The following is a 17,807-nucleotide window of genomic DNA, read 5'->3' on the forward strand; positions in this document are numbered from 1 at the left end:
TAGGGTTGGAAGGTGAAGGGCAGAAGGTCGGTATTGTAATTTCCTGGTTTAGGTGAAAATCAGATACTACCTTAGGCAAAAAAGATGGAATGGTGCGTAGGACTGCTCTATCGTGGTGAAAAACGAGGAAGGGAGGTTTGCATGACAGTGCACTGAGCTCTGAAACACGTCTCGCAGAGGCAATGGCCAGAAGGAAGACAGTTTTCCAGGTAAGCCAGAGAAGCGGTACGGATCCTAGTGGCTCGAAAGGAGGGTCTTGAAGAGCCCGTAAGACTAAGGTGAGATCCCATAGAGGAGCTGGTACACGAACTGGAGGAGCCAAATGTGATACTCCCTGCATAAAGGTCTTGACGTCCGGCAAAAGAGCAATCCGTTCTTGAAAAAGGACAGATAAGGCGGAGACTTGTGATTTAAGAGAGCCAAGGGATAGCCCCATGGAAAGACCCTCTTGCAGGAACTCCAGAATGTTCGGAATACAGAACCGTTGGAACTGCATCTTGTGACGTACACACCATTGGTGGTAGGTAGACCAGACTCTATGGTAGGTCTTTGCCGAGACAGGCTTTCTGGCCGCGCACATGGTGTTAGCTACTGCCTGGGAAAACCCCTTCTGGATCAGAATCTTGGTTTCAAGAGCCATGCCGTCAAATTTAGATTGGTTGGGTTTGGGTGGCGGATTGGACCTTGCATTAGAAGATCCGGGACTTGAGGTAGGGTCCAAGGCTCTGCCACGGACATGCTGAGAAGGTCTGTGTACCAGGAGCGTCTCGGCCACCTCGGTGCTATGAGGATGAGAGTGGTCTGCTCTCGCTGAAGTTTCCTGAGAGTCCTGGGTACGAGAGGTAAGGGAGGAAATGCATAGGCCAGATGGAACTGCCATTTGGCTGTCAGAGCGTCTGCTGTTATGGCTAGTGGATCTCTGTATCGAGCTATGAACGCTGGGACCTTTCGGTTGTGCCTGGTCGCCATTAGATCCACCTCTGGGATGCCCCACCTCCGTATTATCTCCTGGAAGATCTCGTCCTTCAATGACCACTCCCCTGGGTCTAGGGATTGTCTGCTTAGATAGTCCGCTTCCCAGTTTAGCAGTCCTGGGATGTAAATGGCTGACAGATGGGTCTGATGAGCCTCGGCCCACTTGAAAATGAGATTGACTTCGTCTAGTGCACCTCTGCTTCTTGTGCCCCCCTGGTGGTTGATATAGGCCACCGCTGTAGCGTTGTCGGACTGTATCTTTACGGCCTGACCTTGTAGGATCTGTTGCCAATGGATTAGGGCTAGGCGGATTGCACGAATCTCGAGCAAGTTGATTTGTAGTCTCACTTCCCGTGAGTTCCACTGACCCTGAGCCGAGAGACCCTCGAGGACTGCTCCCCATCCGAATAGACTCGCATCCGTCGTGAGTATGCGCCATGTCGGTTCTCCCATAGGTCTGCCCAGGGACAGATGTGTGTGGTCCAACCACCAGAGAAGAGACGCTCTTGTCTTGTTGGAAAGTCGAATCTCTTGAAGGAGGGATTTCCTCTTCCAAGACCTCAGAATATTCCACTGGAGTTCCCGTAGATGGAATTGGGCGAAAGGTACTGCTTCTATGGCGGATACCATGACCCCTAACACCCTCATGCAGAACTTGACTGAGTGTTGAGGCTTCTGAAGGAGCGACCTTACTAAGGCTTGGAGATGACAGACCTTTTCTTGAGGTAGATAAATTCTCTGTGTTTGTGTGTTGAATTGCATGCCGAGGAAAACCATGGATTGGCTGGGCGTTAGGGAAGACTTTTCTAGATTTAAGACCCAGCCTAGCTCCTGGAGCTTGTCCCTGGAAGTTTAGAGAGATCTCTGAGCTTCCGAGGAGGAGGGTGCTTTGATTAGCAGGTCGTCCAGGTAGGGTGTGATGGAAACTCCGGCATTGCGAATCACTGCAGTTGCTGCTGCCATGATCTTTGTGAAGACCCTCGGAGCGGACATTAGCCCGAAGGGAAGGCTTGTGAACTGATAGTGGCAATTTTGGAAGGCAAATCTCAAATATTTCTGATGCGGTGGGAAAATGGGAACATGAAGGTAGGCATCCTTTATGTCTAGAGAAATCAGGAATTGTCCTGGGGACATCGCCGCGATGACAGATCTGAGAGACTCCATCTTGAATCTTCGATAACGAAGAAATTTGTTTAATTCCTTGAGATCTAAAATTGGTCTTACCGATCCGTCCTTCTTGGGCACTACAAAGAGGTTCGAATAGTAGCCCTTGAAAAGTTCTGTGACCGGTACGGGAATGATGACTTGCTCTTTCGAAAGGGCTGATATTGCGCTGAGAAAGGCTGTCTTCTTGTCTGGGTTCTGTGGCAGTCTGGACATGAAGAAACGATGGGGGGGGCTTGAGGCAAATTCTAGATGGTAGCCCTGGGTTACTACCTCGTGAACCCATGAGTCTTGTATGAGTGTGGTCCATGCCTTGGAAAATTTGCCGAGCCTGCCCCCTATCGGACCGGTGACTGCCGAAGTGCAGACGTAGTCATGCTGAGGCAGTCTTGTCCCCAGCCTTAGGGATGTGTTTCTTATTTTGCCAGGAGGATCTCTGTTTTCCGCTAAAACGTCCTCTGTTTAACCACTCCCCTTGCAAAGGATGATCGAGGTGGAGAAGATCTCGTGTGCTTGGCTTGGGAGCCACGAAAAAATTTTCCCCTGCGGAAGGAGGGCCGAGCTTTAGGCTGTGGTAGTAGGGTGCTCTTGCCCCCTGTTTGAAAACGTCTCTCCGGAGTATCCCATTCCTGCTGTATGATCTGATCAAGTTGAGCATGTGCAGGAAAAACAGGTGAAGTCTTACTATGACGTTTAAACAGGCTCTTTGCTGTGTCAGATGATGCCCCTGGGTCCTGAAAATGAAGGGTTTCATGTACAGAGGTAATGAGTGCATCCACAGACTCTGAGGAATTCCTGCGCGAATCCTCATCCTCCCTTTCTGAGTCTGATAAGAGTTCGCCGTCTGATTGCCCGAATTCATCTCCAGAATCAGGTAGGAATGGCGAAAAACATCTGGAAGGAGAATCGCTCTCTTCATCAGATGGAGAAGGAGCTCTACGCTTTGAAACTCTCCCCTTTGGCTTGTCTAGACGGGAAAGCAACTTGTCCAGAGACTGTGCTAACTTAGGTATCCCAGAAGCTAACTGCGCTGCCCACTCTGGAGTAGATGGTTGTATATGAGATGGCCTTGGAGGTGAGGCGGAGACTCGAGATGCTGGTTCCCCTTGGCCCCCCTGGTCTACTTGGGGAGGAACAGGTTCTGGAGATTCAGGACCAACCACAGGTGGCTTACACTTAGCACATAAAGGTTCTTTATGCCCAGAGGGCAAACGTTTGCGGCATGTGGCACAAGCTAAATATCTGACTTGGGCAGAAGGTGCCCCCCTAGAAAAAGGCTTGTCACTAGGTCCCTCAGACATTTTAGTAGCAGATACACTACAGAGTATTATATGCAATATATATAATATATAATATACAGCAATGAATATCTTAGCTCAAACCGTGCTGTGGTAAACCCAGCAGAGGAGTCTTTCCCTGGGGACTGGCAGCGAAGGCAGGCTGCTATGGTGTCTCCCGCAGCTGTCTCCTGTGTCTGCTGCTGTCTCAATATGAAGGAGGCTGCAGAGGTCTAGAAGCTGAAAAACGCTTCCCCCAAAGGCGCTCTTATTGCGCTGTTGTTGCGCTATAGTATGCGCACTGTCTCTTGCCCCCAGCTCCGGTGCGGTGAAACAAAATGGCCACCGTGAACTGAAGGAGCGTTCAGATCACGCGAGACCTAGAGGAAGACGCGCCAAACTAGCGCGGATCGTTCCTGCGCACCAGGGAGGCTTCTGCCATTGCGGCTATGGCCGCCCTTTGTTTAAAACAGCTGACACTCCCCACACACAGGTGCGCATTTACATTATTACAGCGCTGCCCCTTCAGCTCCGTTCCCTATAGGAGGAGGGAGGGGAACATGAAGGAGGGGTGTGGGAGCCCTGCTCACAGCTAGTCTCACTTCCTTTCTGGCAGCGCCGTGGCTGAACAGCGCTTGTCTTTTTGGTGCTTCCTTAGGAGACAGATCTCACCTCTAATATGCAGAGAGAGAGATAGAAGAGAGGAGAGTAGGACAGCACGATATACTCACAGAGTCCTGCGCTTTCTCCTCTGCCCTCCGGCCAGTCAGTTTCCACCTAAAAAAGGGGAGACTATTATGAGACTGGATGGCAAATTAATGGCCCCGGAGTCAGGTCCCACGTTGGGGAATGCCTATGGGTAGCCTCTGCTCAGTGTAGAGGGTCTGGGCATTCCCTGGTGTCAAGCAACTGACAAAATTGAAAATAATAAACAGAGTACAATTCTGACGTCCTATCCTCCTGAGGACACAACAAAAACTGATCTAAGCTCCGCCTGCTGGGGGTATAGCCAGTAGAGGAGGGGCTAAGTTTTTCCTATTGTTGTGTCCTGCCCTCCTGGATGTACCAGCTATACCATTGTCCCTGTGTCCCTCAAGATGACTTAGAGAAAAAACAATTTTTCGTGATTTATTAAACCTTTCCATTTTTTGCAACAACACACAACTGCAACTATTCGGTCACATTTTTTTTCTTAAATAAGCTAGTGATGAAGGGCAAAACAATGCAAGGGAGGACGCCTGTAAATAAATTAAGATGACATCATGGAGGTCTGTTGGTAATTTCCCTCGCCAGAAAAATACATTTCTCCATGTAAGCAGTATAAGTGCCAATATTTTTAACATTTAAGGCCCAAACCCTTAAACATTTATTCAATCACAGATGGTGATTGGTGATAGGAATTGGAGCTGTAAAATACAAGCAATACATCTTGAAAAATTTTAAAAAAAAAAAAATAAAAAAAAATAAAAACTTACTTGATAACAGAGAATAGAGTTTTAAAAAGTTGAATGAAGATTTCATTGCAGTCTTCCAACTCAAAGCAAATATTGTATGATTTAACCCAGGCTAAGTTCTAAAATAGGAGAAAAATAGAAGTATGCCAAAAAAGTAGTAACAAACATTTTAATAATACTAATGATAGGAAATGTTCCAATGGTAAAAGCGTTCCTGCAGCAAGGAATTGAAAGAACAACTCTGATAGTGGCTGGCATATGATAACGGGGCTAAAAGGGTGAGGTTTAAAGGAGAAGGAAAGGCTAAAACTAAATAAGCTTTATATCAGAAAGGTCTATATAAATACACCAGTAAACCCTCAAAATAATGCTGCTCTGCTTCCTCTGTCAAAAGAAACACAGCATTTATTTTCTTCTATTGTGTACTCATGGGCTTCTGTATCAGACTTCCAGTTTTCAGAATAAACCTCCAGGGCTAGGGCTTGAGCATGCTCAGTTTGCTCCGCTCTTCCTCACCCCTCCCTTTTCCCACTCCCTGCTGTAATCTGAGCCCAGAGCTATGAGTGAACAGGGAGAGACTCAGGCAGGAAGTGGTGTCAGACCAAGCTAATATGGCAGCTGTTAGCCTAAACAAACAACTTTTAGAGCCATTTACTTAGGTATGGTACAGCATTCTACAGAATAAATAGTGTTATTTTGCACTATTGCGACCAATCTATTGGCAATAAACTGCTTTCCTTCTCCTTTAAGTGTGACACACAGTGTAACTGATGCCAAAGCGTGTTATATACAGTCAAACCTCTGATAATACGGATTGTGGCTACATTTGAAGGTTCTGGCACTGGGTGGTACTTCATCATATTTTTAAGGTCTGATTTAGAAACAATGCACAACTTACCTCTAGCAAGTAAAAATATCTGTTGAACTGTGGGCTCTTTGTATCTTCTAGACCTTTAAGTTGTCTTGTTATGAACAAGAAAATCTCCTGTTAAGGCAACAAAACAATTTTAAGAACTGTTCCTTGTTAGAAACAACTGGCAAACACAAAGTTGATAAAGGCAAGGAAAGATCAAGATAGTTTTATTAATTTTACCAATTCAAAAACAATATGCTTGGTCTAGTCTGGTCATTGGTCAAGGTGATTTTCTGCCTGCCCTAATCAAGAGTTCAAATGACACACTAATTACAGAGCAAGATATTATAGGCCCATACATGGGCCAATGGGCTAAACGCTGCATGATTATGGACACATTCTTATACCCACAAGTGAAATTCAGGATGATGATGCTCAATATGGAAAGAGATGGATTGTCCACTTTATACCTTTAATTTATCATGAGAGGTGTAAGGTGCTTCTGGGGCATATATCCTGAAAATATCAGCCAAGCAACAGGCAACAAGTAGACGAACATCTTTGTTTGGATTCCTGAGGAAGAAATCAGATGAAAGATGCAGGGCTAGAGGAAGATATTGCTGTTTCTCTTCTTCAGAATCTTGGTCCATATCCATAAACGTTTTAACCACCATCTGCAAAGCAATTTTTTTATATTTATTAAATGACAAACACTTTATAGAATGATTCTTGAATAGTGTACAAACAACAGATGCATCCAGGGAAGACTGCTATCATCCTAAAATACCAGTTTTTGGAAATTTATATAGGTCTTACAAAATTAGATACACTTACAACAATGGGCCGGAGAATGTGCTTTGATCAATCCCTTGTGTGTCTGAAGCAATTTGGGCCTAAGTAAAGCTATTTTAAACTATTACAAGCATAAGCAATTGAGGTTGTAATGGGAGAAATATTGTATTAGCCAAACCGAATCCTTAAAATCACAAGATTTTTGGTCACACAAACAAGGAAGTAGAACATTTTTTAACTGTGCAATACCTGTAGTTCTCTAATCTTCCACAATGGGTTTGGGCAAATACCAAAAAAGTGGATTCTATGCATCCCCAATTTATAAAAAATTGTTAAAGAGATACAGTCATGGGAAAACATGTTTTTTTCAAAATGCATCAGTTAATAGTGCTGCTCCAGCAGAATTCTGCGCTGAAATCCATTTTTCAAAAGAGCAAACAGATTTTGTTATTTTCAATTTTGAAATCTGTCATGGGGCTAGACATATTGTCAATTTCCCAGCTGCCCCCAGTCAGTGCTCTTTTGAGAATTGGATTTCAATGCAGAAGTCTGCTGGAGCAGCACTATTAACTGATGTGTTTTGATAAAAACATGATTCACATGACAGTATCACTTTAACTATACCTTATATCTGTCATTAAAGCGCATCTCCAGTTAGGTAGTCAAATATAGAAGTCATCATAAAATATACAGTTTCTGCATTTATTTGTAAACAAACAAGTCATTCATATAAAAAAAAACTTTTAAAAATAAAAAATGAAGCAGATATGCAACACCTACAAAAAAATGCGAGTCAAAGGAAACCCTCCACTGTCAATCACAGAGCACAGTAAGCACAACATTCCACCTCACTCTCCATGCCACCTACAGCCTTTACTGTAAATCAACTTTCTCACCTCAGACGCCCCCTTAAAGGACCAGTAACATCAATTTTTTTTAAAAAACAATGTTAGTATAGAACAAAAAAACCACACAAAGACAAAGGAAACTTTTAAATCGCTACGTCTTTATTAATAACAACGAAACTCCGCTTGCGCTCCTCTTCAGAAAAGGGTACGCGGCGATGATCCATCATGTGTCGATCGATTTCTTCTGTAGATATCCCTTTAAATGGGGAATTTCTTGTCAACCCTGCAGCAATTGCCTTAACCAGTGTCCTATCCATCAGAAACTACATTTCTTTACTGGCTTCAGCAATTACAAAAAAATTAAATTCAGCAAATCAAAGCACATATTTCTGGGTATGCAGGGGGTTTTAGGGGCTGGACTCAAGGGAGGTGGTAATGTCCATACTTGAGGTTATATCAAATACCAGTAGCAACTGGCTATAATAATAATCACCACTATCCTGACAATTGAATGCCATGGTTTCTGCATGTGATATAAAGCTAATGTGTTGTGTGCCAAAGTGGAGGGGGGGGGGTTAAAACTATTCAATATAACTAGTACTCAGTATTGAGGTTATGGTCTGATTAAAAGTTGACGTATTGTAATATTTGAGTAAAAATACTCATTAGAAGAGGAACGAAATAATGAAGGCTAACAAATTACAGAAATGTTATACAGTAGTAACATATTCTGCAGCTCATTTAATAATGTCAAGTTGTAAGCTGCTGAGCAAGTGCAGCAGATACATTTACTTATCTAGGCCAGCAGTGAATAAGCTCCTTGAAGTGTAGCTATGATATTAAGAGGGTTATTTACTATATTAAAGGAGAAGGAAGGAAAAAAACAATCTCCCTGTAATGTACAACCCAAGACCTCCTAAATCCCTAGGGTAGCAAGTCACAGTCCATTCTAATTATGTATATTCCATGTCCTTCTTCGGATTGCTTGTTTAGTCAGACAGGTGCCATCTTAGAAAAGTAACGAACGCTTCCTTCACCTCATTCTCCTCAAGGCGCATGCGCGGAAAAAAATTTGTTGACCCCTAGAGTGGGTCACTACTGATGTAGCGCTCATTAGGAATCAGCGCCAGCAGCTCAGTAGCGGCAGCAAGAAGACAACGATTATCACGAACGCTCAAAACAACTAGGAGCGCTCCTTCAGTATGTTTTTTCATTTTATAACTAAATCTTCTATCCAGCGTTAAATACATATAAAGCTATTTAATAATCATTGAATTTGTGCCTCACCGTAGCCTGCTAAGTAAAAATGTGTGTCCCCTCGCAGCGCACCGCAAGTGCTTGATGCTGTTGACAATACAAACTGTATTGAAACTTTGTCTCAATACAGTTTGTATTGTCCACAATACTTTGATTCGAGTCCTATTTATGGTTTGCCTTTCCTTCTCCTTTAAACCCCGAGGCTAGAAAAGCCAGGATTAGAAAATCCAGCATCTGAGACCTGTTGAGGTTGCATATAAGTCAATGGAGAAGCCCCAATAATTTTTTGATGTGCGCTGGTTTTCGTGCAATACCCCGAAGTTTTCGGCCAAAAAAGCATAAGAAATCTGAGTTTTCATGTGAAAAATCTTGACAATCTGATTTTTTTTTCCCAGCAAAGCAAATTTTCAGGAAAATTTCATTTTAAATATACGTAAAAAACCAGAGCGGCTTTGATCTGAGTTTGTAGCAGAAAATGTTGAGATAAAATCAGACTTTGCTAAATAACCCCCTTAGTTTGTAGTTTGCTTCTTGTACACGCAGATGCCAATGAAATTATGAACCTGGTAAAAAGTTTACTTGGCTTTGCTAAGCAGCTGTTTATTGTGCAGATGAGCCATTTTATTCCCTCAAAGCCCATCTAATACTTTGATTTAGTTTCATGAATAAAACTAGGCTTATGATATATAAGTATTCCAAAAATTAAACAAATCTATTTGTTATACTGCTTATAAAAAGGAGGAAGTACAGGTATAAAATCAGTTATCCGGAAACCCATTATCCAGTAAGCTCTGAATTACGGAAAGGCCGTCTCCCATAGACTCCATTTTATCCAAATAATCTAAATTTTTAAAAGTGCTTTCTGCTTTCTCTGTAATAATAAAACAGTACCTTGTACTTGATCCCTGCTAAGATATAAATAATCCTCATTGGAAGCAAAATCAGCCAATAAGAATGTTTAAATGATTCTAGCAGACTTAGGGCATGAATATCTTAATTATGGAAAGATCCCTTATCAGGAAAACCCCAAGTCCCAAGCATTCTGCATAACAGGTCCCATACCTGTAGTGTTCTGGCTACTGGACATGCATTCACTCCAGCCTTTAAAGAGGAGATATTGAAAACAATTTTTAATTTGAACAGCCTATACTTTTACACTAAACTGTTCCTTTAAAGATGGACAACCAAGATTAGAATATGAAGAGCTTCTTCTGAACAACTTCACACGTCTTCAACCAATGGGTGCCTACAAAAGTTTAACATACAGACTACAATAATACAGCATTTCTAGCTATATTTGATAATTTAATTTTTCTTTAAAATGGTTACGGGTTTACTATACGACCACAAGTATTCAGTATTTGGCCAGGAGCATTAGTGAGGTTCACAGCCAGTGTACTTATTCTTCCCAGATGTATTCAGTTTGGGTTACGGTCAGAGGATCTGTGCAGGTCACTCAAGTTCTTCCTCCTGTTTCTGCAAACCCATTCCGCAAAGACTTTACTTTGTGAATAGGGCATTATTATACTGAAACAGGAAAGGGCATTCCCTGAACTTTTGCCACAAAGTGTAAAATCATGAAACTGTAAACACTGTCGTTGCAAAGTGGAGCATTACGTTTTGCTCTCACTGTAAACAGATGTACACGTCTAACACATGAAAGAGCTCCAAGACCAGCGATTCCCAACCAGAGGCTTATGAGCAACCTTTTTACCTGAATTTAACACTATTCTTTCTTATAGTCAACAAAGTGTTCAGTCCCTGCTGATAAAAAGCAGTCCCACAGCATCTTACCAGTACAACAACCACCATACTTCACGATAGTTTAGGATGAACCATATAAAGACCCACGTGTAACACAGGTGGGAGGAGAGGTAGAACAAATAAGTCATTACTCAAAGAACAATGTTAAAGTACAAAGATTAAAGGAACAGTAACATCAAAACATTTTTAAAAATTTTTTCATTAAAATACAACGAAAAAAAAACCCACCAAGACAAATTTAAATTTGCAAAGCCTTTATTAAGAAATAACTTACCAAAACTACACTTCCGCTCCTCTTCAGAAAAGGCAACCATACATAGTGCGGCGCTGGATTTCTCCTCCCTGGCTATCTCTCCTATTGTATTGACAGCAGGAAAGCCCATTATACTCCCCTGCTCCCACAGCCTGGAAGTCGGTGAAGCATTGAACCGGCCAAATCCTCTCGCTGCCAACCCGGGCAAAGCTTTATTACTCCTTCTAGTCAGATCAATGTGTGACCCAGGCAGGACAAAGCATTACCCTGCGGGTCGGCGTATCCTGTTGGTGATCCAATAGTAACTCCAGCACTTGTGAATCGGCGCTGCTACCGCCGCCTCCCGTGACAGGGGAAAGAGAAGGACTGTGCGTACTGGGCTGTGTGTGCTTCTGTTTAGTCTGGGTAAGATAAGGGGTAATGCCACCTCCTGCGCTAATTCCGCTGGTCTATTTGCGCGCATCGCTGCTCCACGGGCTTTACGAATAGGTGAGTTCAATGTGCAGTCCAAGGGACAGGCGCATCCCTTGCGCTATCTGTCTGCAGTAGAGAAAGCTTTACATAGACTGACCACAATAATTGAATCTGTATGTGCGTATTGGATCTGTATGGCATCTCTCACAACTGTCAGTTGCAAATTCATTAGGAAGTGCCTGGCAGAAACATGGCATTACCGCTGATCTTACCCAGACTAAACAGAAGCGCTTACAGCCTGGTACTGTGTGAACAGTCCTCCTCTTTCCTCTGTCACGGGAGGTGGCAGTAGCAGCGCCGATTCACAAGTGCTGGAGTTACTATTGGATCACCAACAGGATACGCTCTGTCCTGCTTGGGTCACACCGATCTGACTAGAAGGAGTAATAAAGCTTTGCCCGGATTGGCAGCGAGAGGATTTGGCCGGTTCAATGCTTCACTGACTTCCAGGCGGTGGGAGCAGGGGAGTATAATGGGCTCCCTGTAGAAGGAGCCGGACACTTCAGCTCTTCATCCAGCTGGACCGCTTTCCAGCACCATCCGACATTGTCCTGTTGTCAGTACAATAGGAGAGAGAGCCAGGGAGGAGAAATCCAACGCCGCACTATGGATGGTCGCCATGTCGCCTTTTCTGAAGAGGAGCGGAAGTCGAGTTTCGGTAAGTTATTTCTTAATAAAGGCTTTGCAATTTTAAATTTTAATTTGTCTTGGTGTTTTTTTTTCCGTTGTATTCTAATGAATTTTTTTTTTAAAAATGTTGATGTTACTGTTCCTTTAAGGCAATGTGTGTAGTTCATTTGTAACATTATTTAAGGCAGACAAGCATCAACCCCATAACTTGAAGAATCTATAGAAAATCTGGCTGAAAAAATAGGTCAAACTTACTCCAGAACAAAGTGCAAAGCTGATACTTGTGAAAATGTCCAAGGAGAAATTAATATTGATGCAAAGCACTGTATAATTGTAGGAGGTACATACACAGTGTTGGCCCAAAAACGTAACTGTGGGAATAAATCTCCTTTTGCAGCAATGGTCCAAAGTAATACACTGCTCTCTCATTTATATATATATATATATATATATATATATATATATATATATATATATATATATATATATATATATATATATATATATATATACACACACACACACATATATATATATATATACACACACACATATATATATATATATATATATATATACATATATACATACATACATATACACATGACTCACTGAAACTTGTGTATTATAATAAATAAAGTAGCCCCAGTTGTAAAATATGAGGATATTAGAAGTTACCTCGGAGTTCCATGACCTGTATAAAAACACTCGGCCTCGTGTTTTTATATGGTCACGAAACTCTTCGGTAACTTAAAATATCCTTATATTTTACAAGAGGGAGTACTTTATTCACTATATATATATATATATATATATATATATATATATATATATATATATATATATATATATATATATATAAATAAAATGGATATGTATGCGAGGAATAGCGACACTGGGATTATTTTCTATGCAAGTAAAAAGATTATTTAATGAACCATGTTTCGATCCTGATCTTCGTCAGGAGAATTATTCTAAATGCGGAGTTCAATAAATAATCTTTTTACTTGCATAGAAAATAATCCCAGTGTCGATATTCCTCGCGTGTGTGTGTGTGTGACTGTATGAAACAATAAACAAAAGTATTATCAAAAACACCAAAATAAAATTTACTGCAAAATGGCCACTACAGACTGATCACAGATTGAAAGTTAGATGAGTGGTCAAGGTCCTACAAATGAGGGGAAAGCATATAGCAGTTACCTCCAAGGATTCAGTTGGACATACTTGATTACCGACATGTGCATCACTTGCAACACAGTTCACCGTTTATACTGTGTGCGTGCCCAGCACAAATGAATTAGTGCACACTGGAGAAATGCATGCATCCGAAACCCACTCATCTCCAATTGCCCCATAAACTTCTACATCAGTTCAATAACTGCCCCCAACCACTACAAACAATGTCAACAATGCAGTGTTCTGTTGCCCCGAGTAGCTTCTCCTCTGATTTAAAGGAACAGTTCAATATAAAAATGAAAACTGGGTAAATAGATAGGCTGTGCAAAGTCACTGGAGTGACTGGATGTCTAACATAACAGAACACTACTTCCTGCTTTTCAGCTCTCTAAGGGTAAGTTCGCACTGGGCCTTTCTGGAAAATGTAGTCACCTGGCGACTAATCGCCTCGGCTAAAATTAAAAATTGCTGGCGCTAATCACAGGCGGCGATTTGTTTTTCATAGTTGCCCAAGTTTCCACTTCGGACGACTTCAGAAAACGAATCGCCGCATGTGATCAGCGCCGGTGATTTTTCATTTTAGCCAGCGCAGAGTGAGGGAAGGCGTTCGGGGAGAGATTGATCGCCGCAAAGACGAGGCGATTAGTCGCCAGTCGACTAAATCTCCCTGAAACGCTCAGTGTGACCTTACCCTTACTCTGAGTTAGTCAGTGACTTTAAGGGGGGCCACATGGGACATACCGTTCAGTGAGTTTGTAATTGATCCTCAGTATTCAGCTCAGATTCAAAAGCAACAGTTATGGCTAGGGTTGCCACCTTTTCTGGAAAAAAATACCGGCCTTCCTATACATTTATCTTTTTTCCCTATTAACATTGGGATCAACCATAATTTTTACCGGCCAGGTGACAACCCTAGTTATGGCCCATGTGCCTCCCCCCCTCAAGTCACTGATTGGTTACTGCCTGATAACCAGTGGAAACCAAGAGAGCTGAAAAGCAGGAAGTAGTGTTCTGGCTGACACCCTGTCACTCCAGCCTTTATAAATTACTATTTTGGCTAACTAACTATATTAGAAACATTTTTTTGCACAGCCTGTCTGTCTATTTACCCGGTTTTTATTTTTACACTAAACAATTCCTTTAAGCATATCGTAATGTAAATCAAGAAGGGAAACACAGCGAGGACTTACAGTCCTCACCGCAGGGCGGCCACAAGACACAACTGCTGGAGATAAAACTTACCTTGAGCCGTTTGACCACTTCATCATTGGAAATTTTATCTGTTATCTCTTTTACTCCAGGTGGGTAGATGATGGTTTTCACATCCACAAGCTTTGGCTGGGTAGGGAATTCCATGATGCTGCCGCCTCCTCCTGTTTTCCTTTATTAGTCTTTCACCGGCCTCTGTCTGTCACAAACCAAAACAGTCACTGAAAGCAAAACACCAGCACCTCAATGTGTCTCTCCCTACCTGTAAACAAAACACATGTGGGGGGAGGGCAAAAAAAAAGTTGGGAGCTCACTGTCCTTCAGAAAATTGTCCTATGGCCCCTTGAAAACTAAACAAGCATGCTGACTGGCTGACTAGGATTTAGGGGAGACTCCATGGCGCCATAAAGCTGGAAATTGATCAGTCAGCACAGGATTTCATGTGTGTCTCTTTACAGACTGGGCACCCCTCCTAAAATTAGAAGATTAGGGCCAAGCTTGCAACACAAGGAGGTGTCCCTTACCCACAAATCAGTTTCAATTGATGACCCTGGAATAAGACGAATTTTCTAAAAGATTACACGCATACCGCCCAGCAGTGCCCGCTTTTCGCGGGACAGTCACGATTTTCTCAACACAGCCCGCAATCCCGAATAGTCCCCGACGTCACAGGTCTCATCTCGCGAGAGCGTAGCGTCACGACTACACGTACATAAGCGCAGTGACGCGGCACGCTACCTTGTACGTGTCATTGTACGTCAGTGTTTTGCGTTCATTGGCGCTTCAGGTGGTTGTGTTTTGCGCACAGCTCTTAGTTTGGTCAGGAAGCTAAAAGAACAACTTGTATTTGTACTGAGCCTCAGCTCCCAGTACATTATTAATAAGAATAATTGATGTTTTATGAAGAGTTCTGACTTGTATCTTTTTGTTTTTTCTGTATACTATGAATCTGCATACTTTGTTTTTTCACAGTGGCATCAGAGGCTTCCAGAATTTTTGTGGAAACAAAGGGCAGATTTTTCACACTTCAGGGGCTACTTTAGGAGAAAGACAACTGATTAAATTGACCAAAAGTAACTTTTTATTCTTTGTGTTTACACTGGACCTAACACCAAAGTGTGCTTTATAGTTACATAGTTAAATTGGGTTGATAAAAGACAAAGTCCATCAAGTTCAACCCCTCCAAATGAAAACCCAGCCCCATACACACACCCCTCCCTACACTCACATAAATTCTATATACCCATAGCTATACTAATTATTAGGGATGCACCAAATCCACTATTTTGGTTTCGGCCAAACCCCTGAATCCTTTGCGAAAGGTTTGGGCGAATACAGAACCGAAAACATTTTTTACTTCCTCGTTTTGTGCAAAAATTCACGAGATTACCCTCCCCGCCCTTAATTTGCATATGCAAATTAGGATTCGGTTTGGCCAGGCAGAAGGATTCGGCCTGGATTCGGTGCATCCCTACTAACTATAGAGTTTAGTATCACAATAGCCTTTGATATTATGTCTGTCCAAGAAATCATCCAAGCCATTCTTATAGTCATTAACTGAATCAGCATCACAACATCACCCGGCAGTGCATTCCACAACCTCACTGTCCTGACTGTGAAGAACCACCTACGTTGCTTCAAATGAAAGTTCTTTTCTTCTAGTCTGAAGGGGTGGCCTCTGGTACGGTGATCCACTTTATGGGTAAAAAGATCCCCTGCTATTTGTCTATAATTCCCCCTAATGTACTTGTAAAGTGTCCCCTCACAAGCGCCTTTTTTCCAGAGAAAACAACCCCAACCTTGACAGTCTCCCCACATAATTTAAGTCTTCTAACCCTCTGACCAGTTTAGTCTTAGTCTCTGCACTCTGTCCAGCTCATTTATATCCCTCTTAAGGACTGGAGTCCAAAACTGCACTGCATACTCCAGATGAGGCCTCACCAAGGACCTATAAAGAGGCATAATTATTTTTTCATCCCTTAAGTTAATGCCCTTTTTTATGCAAGACAGAACTTTATTTGCTTTAGTAGGCACAGAATGACACTGCCCAGAATTAGACAACTTGTTATCTACAAAAAAAACCTAGATCCTTCTCATTTAAGGAAACTCCCAACACACTGCCATTTAGTGTATAACTTGCATTTACATTATTTTTGCCAAAGTGCATAACCTGCATTTATCAACATTGAACCTCATTTTCCAGTTTGCTGCCCAGTTTTCCAATTTAGACAAATCACTGTGCAAAGTGGCAGCATCCTGCATGGAACCTATAGTTCTGCACAATTTAGTATCATCTGCAAAATATAAACAGTACTTTCAATGCCCTGTTGGCCACATCTGTAGATTTTATCACTATGGTGTATGAAGCTTAGCTTTAGCTCCTCACCTAATGCAAAAAAAAGTCATTATAATGGAAAATTTACACTTCATAACATATATGTTTCTGAAGAACATTCAGGTGGCATTTTTGGTGGGGTCATATTTTAAGAACTAAAACCAAATAAAATTCACATGGAGAGCCAGACTTATTCAGTAACATGGTGTAAAGTTTCTCCCATACAAAGTGCGCTGCTCACATTAAACTATTGTCTAGCTTGGAGCATCCATTAAATGAATGCCTTATGAGAAGCAACCAGAAGTTTTATTTTAACAGGAGATTTAAAAGGATGATTATAATGACCCTCTTATACAGTGTCGGACTGGCCCGGCGGGATACCGGGAAAATACCCGGTGGGCCCCGACCCTAGTGGGCCCTGCCGGGCCAGTCCCCCTCTCCCAAACAGTTTTTTAAAAAAAATTTTGGCGCATAGCAGCGCCGTTTGCGCATGCGCGCCGAACGCCGTTTCCGTTTGCGATTCGCCGCCTGGGCGCCGAGCAAGGATTCGCCTAACAAGTAGGTAGCGGGGGCCAGAGGGGGGCCCTGGACACCAGTCCTGATGGGCCCCGGACCCCCCAGTCCGACCCTGCTCTTATATGTGTTCTTTAAAGGTCTCCCAGCAAGTTTTAATTTCTATTTTCATATACAGTATTAACATGATCCTTTAGAATAAGGAGTAATACCAATACATCTTCCAGTAGTGGCAGAAACAGTGGAAAAACACCCAGTAAAACTGCATTTTTTTATATTTTATATTTATTTTTACAAATATGCTCTTACTTTCATAATGTGACTTGCAAACAAACCTGTTTTTCATGTTATATCCTTTTTTGCCACTAGGTGACTCGATGCTTTTTAATGAGTTGTTGGTAAATATATTTCTAATTGTGCTGCAAATACACTTATAAACAAGACTGTTAAACAGCGAACAATTAACAGTGTTGAATTGCTCGGCTGGCTCTCCGTGTGCTCTTCAAAGCAAGTAAAGGATGGAGTATCATGAATGGCAAATAGGGGAGATTAGGTGTGACTGTATTTTTGACCATTACTCTGCTTATTAATGTGAGTGCAAAGCACTAAAAACAAATATGCATATTTCTATACTTTCTAACATCATGCACTGTAGCTTTCCAACAATTTACCAATGCAGGTACAAATAGTGTCTTGTTTAAGTCTCTAAGTGTGCACAGCAGGATCCCATTTACAGGGTTATTGGTGGGTCACCCCTTATGGTCCCTAGTTTATACCAATCCGTAGATTGGAAACATGCATGAATTTTGGTTTTTACTGTCTGTGGTATA

General features: G+C 42.1%; 1 protein-coding gene across 6 annotated transcripts in view; it reads right to left on the reverse strand.

The window, feature by feature from the left end:
- The window catches only part of pds5a.S (PDS5 cohesin associated factor A S homeolog), a 62,823-nt gene extending 47,946 nt beyond the window's left edge, over positions 1 to 14,877 (reverse strand). For 2 of the 6 annotated variants that reach the window (XM_041576872.1, XM_041576889.1), the window contains exons 1-5: positions 14,654 to 14,825; positions 14,163 to 14,328; positions 6,194 to 6,397; positions 5,769 to 5,855; positions 4,892 to 4,989 (exon numbers count right to left, since the gene is read on the reverse strand). In XM_041576872.1, the coding sequence (XP_041432806.1) occupies positions 4,892 to 4,989; positions 5,769 to 5,855; positions 6,194 to 6,397; positions 14,163 to 14,276 (503 nt within the window). In that variant the 5' untranslated portion in view covers positions 14,277 to 14,328; positions 14,654 to 14,825. 6 annotated transcript variants of the gene reach the window in all.
- Between the last annotated feature and the right edge of the window lie 2,930 nt (positions 14,878 to 17,807).

This window comes from Xenopus laevis, chromosome 1S (assembly GCF_017654675.1).
Source record: "Xenopus laevis strain J_2021 chromosome 1S, Xenopus_laevis_v10.1, whole genome shotgun sequence".
NCBI lineage: Eukaryota > Metazoa > Chordata > Amphibia > Anura > Pipidae > Xenopus > Xenopus laevis.